The sequence below is a fragment of the Podarcis muralis genome, chromosome 13 (assembly GCF_964188315.1).
Source record: "Podarcis muralis chromosome 13, rPodMur119.hap1.1, whole genome shotgun sequence".
Lineage (NCBI taxonomy): Eukaryota > Metazoa > Chordata > Lepidosauria > Squamata > Lacertidae > Podarcis > Podarcis muralis.
This window is the reverse complement of record NC_135667.1, coordinates 13,717,168-13,720,479: the sequence shown is the minus strand read 5'-3', so window position 1 is coordinate 13,720,479 and position 3,312 is coordinate 13,717,168. Positions and strand designations below refer to the sequence as shown.

The following is a 3,312-nucleotide window of genomic DNA, read 5'->3' as shown; positions in this document are numbered from 1 at the left end:
TCAAGTTTTGAAATGTTAAAACAATTGTAAAATTCTTGAAATGTGTAAAACTGAAAATCAGAAATACAATTTAAAAAAGAATGCATATGTAAACAAAGCCTCTGCATAAGCCATCAGAACGGTATTTTGCAAGTGAGACTGCAAATGGGGCGCCTCCATGATTACATGCCATGCAATTCTATTTAGACCTCCTAATCTACCTTACAATTTACTGAAATTTTATCCAATTCATTCTTCCTGATTTTTTTGCCACCAGCATAAAGAGGGCCACATTATGAGTCACAGAGACATTAGTTGCTCAGCAGCTATAGGACCCTCTCTGCTGAGGAGAGACTGCTTTCTTGAACAAATGCAATTTAGAAAGCATCTCCTAGGTTCTGTGTATAGGACAAGCTCCCCTCTCCTCTGGTCTCACAGAACCTGAAGAGGCATGAAGAGGGCGGAGCAGAGGCAGACAATGTGAAGAAGTCTCAGGTTGCCTGGGAAATGTGGGAATGTTAAGAATAGTAGGAAAGGATATATTGAATAAGTGTTATCCTTCCTTCACTCACTCTAGTAAATGATGTAGCGGAGCAGATTCCCCTCAATATAGCTGGAAGCTAGTTTGCAGATTCCTTTGAATCTCTTAGTTAAGTTTATTTCCTGGTGTCCCCTTTAATCCCTCTTAAAAGAACTCTTGAGAGTCCCATGGACTGCAAGAAGATCAAACCTCTCCATTCTGAAGGAAATCAGCCCTGAGTGCTCACTGGAAGGGCAGATCCTGAAGCTGAGGCTCCAATACTTTGGCCACCTCATGAGAAGAGAAGACTCCCTGGAAATGACCCTGATGTTGGGAAAGATGGAGGCCACAAGGAGAAGGGGACGGCAGAGGACGAGATGGCTGGACAGTTTTCTCAAAGCTACCAGCATGAGTTTGACCAAACTGTGGGAGGCAGTGGAAGACAGGAGGGCCTGGCGTGCTCTGGTCCATGGGGTCACGAGGAGTCAGACACGACTAAACAACAAACAAACAACAAAAGAACAAAGACACAAGAGTGTTTCTGAGTAAAGTAACAAAAAGTTTACTCACATTTCAGTTCACGATATGATCCCTGAAAGGCAGGCTTTGCTTAGCGGTTACATAATAAATGGTAAGTTCATCTCACAGGAAGACTGAACTCATGTGCTGCTGGCTGAGAGCCGGTAGGCAGCAAAATTACATCAAGACAACAAAATGGCTGCAGGAGAGCAGCATGGCAGCAAAAGAACAGCAAGACAATAGAAAGACAAAAACTAGACTGCGACTGAGAAAATGGCTGCATGACTTGGCTCTTTTATGGAGTCAGCCAGAGCCATGCCCATCTCCCAGGTAACATGCAGGGGGAGGATGCTCCAAATCAGTGGAACAGGATGTCCCCCTGTCTGTGCCCACTCTAGGAAAATAAGGAATGTTGCATTTGACTGCACCAATGGATTACATCCTACAGGAAGGAACCGGAGAAGGTGAAGACTTAGAGAGCAATGGGAAGGTGGGGACCTTCAGTCCTCACAACTGCCTCATTTGGGCAAGACCTACTGGGAAGAGCTGCTGTGCTCACTGTTTTTGTTTCTTTGAATGAAGAGTTAGCTTCACAGACACGTTGTGAGTTATTGCTGACCTGCCCCCCAACTCCCACCTTGACATATGTTTTTATATGTGCTTTATTCACTGAGCCTCACATATTGTTGGAAGCCTCTCTCACCCCTATATTGCAAGCAAATCATGAATCAGCTTATGATGAAATGATAAATAATACAGTACTGAACATTATTATGTATAGGATACAGCACTGTATCACCAAAATATATAGCGGTTGAGTACACACCACACATTTAAATCACAATTGACACATGGGAGTTCCAGCAAAGAAACTATTGTTTGGGAACTGGGACCTGTTAAGGGTGCTGGCAACTGTAGCTCTTTGAAGAGTGATCTATGGTTCCCAGGATTTTTTGGGGCAAGCAATATGTTTCAAAGGTGTTTGTATGCAGCCAGTATCTCAAATTCATCACCTTCAGCTAGGGATGGATGGTTTCTTGAGTGTCTCATTTATCCAATATTAGGTTCTGATTGCCATGTTTCTTTGTCAGTTTGCAATTTCATTCTATTTTTCAAGAAAAAAAATGTCATCATGAAAAAATATTAGCATTTTAGTGTGCATTGCTAGTAATGTACACCTTTCCCATTTTAAACATTTCATAATAACATTTTGTTAGTTATTTTTACTTAGCATATGCATTTCATCAACACTTTCCCCTAATATATGCACCTTTATGGACATGTTTCTGGATGGACAGCTGAACTGCAAAATTCATGTGGATTTCAAAAGCTAGTTGTGTTTGGTTTCACATGATGTTATTTTGGGAAACAGGAATGAGGTAAGTTTGCCTTTAAATGCCCACTGAACCGGATTTCACCCCTCTCTCCTGTTTCCAGCCAGCCAGCCAGCCATGGTAGCTCCTACAGAGGGAAAGGCCCTGATCTCTTGGCCAAGGTCCAAACCAACCATCCACGGATCAAAGCCCCTAATTTCCCTGGAACAGTGTTCTCCTTAAGGCGTCTTTCATCTCCTTGTTCCTCAGGCTGTAGATAACTGGGTTGAGCAAAGGGGTCAGCACAGAATAGAAGAGGGTCACCACCTTGTTGCTGCCCCCTGAAGCTTCGGGAGCCACGTAGGTGACCATGATGGAGCCGTAGAAAAGGCCCACCACTGCCAAGTGGGAGGTGCAAGTAGAGAAGGCCTTCTGCCTCGAGGCGGCTGAAGGCAGCTGCATGACAGCCTTGAGGACTGCAGCGTAGGAGCACATGATGAAGAGGAAGGGTCCAAAGATGGCAATCGAGCTGAGGCTGTAGAAAGCCATCTCTGTGGTGGGGGCTGGCACACAGGAGGAAGCCAGCAGTGGGCCTGGGTCGCAGATGAAATGATCGAGGATGTTTGGGCCACAGAAATGGAGCTTGGAAATCAGCACGATGGGCACCAGGAACCACAGGAAACCGGACGCCCAGCAGGAAGCTGATAGGGAGCAGCAAAACCGGGGGGACATGAGCATCGGGTAACGCAGCGGGTGGCAGATGGCCAGGTAGCGATCCAGGGCCATGGCTGCAAGGAGGAAGCTCTCGGTGGTTCCCATAGAGAAGAAAAAGTAGAACTGGAGGAAGCATCCGTTGAAGGAGATGATGCCTGGCAGTGGCGAGGACAGATCCCACAGCATCCGAGGCGCCGTGGTGGATACGTAGCACATCTCCAAGCTGGAGAAGTTCCCCAGGAGGATGTACATGGGCAAGCGGGTGAG

The 3,312-nt window shown here is 45.8% G+C and overlaps 1 protein-coding gene across 1 annotated transcript; it reads right to left on the bottom strand.

The window, feature by feature from the left end:
* Nucleotides 1-2,544: 2,544 nt before the first annotated feature.
* On the bottom strand, nucleotides 2,545-3,312 carry LOC114583285 (olfactory receptor 11H6-like). The gene has a single exon (XM_028704621.2). The coding sequence runs from the start codon at nucleotides 3,295-3,297 to the stop codon at nucleotides 2,545-2,547; it is 753 nt and encodes a 250-aa protein (XP_028560454.2). The 5' UTR covers nucleotides 3,298-3,312.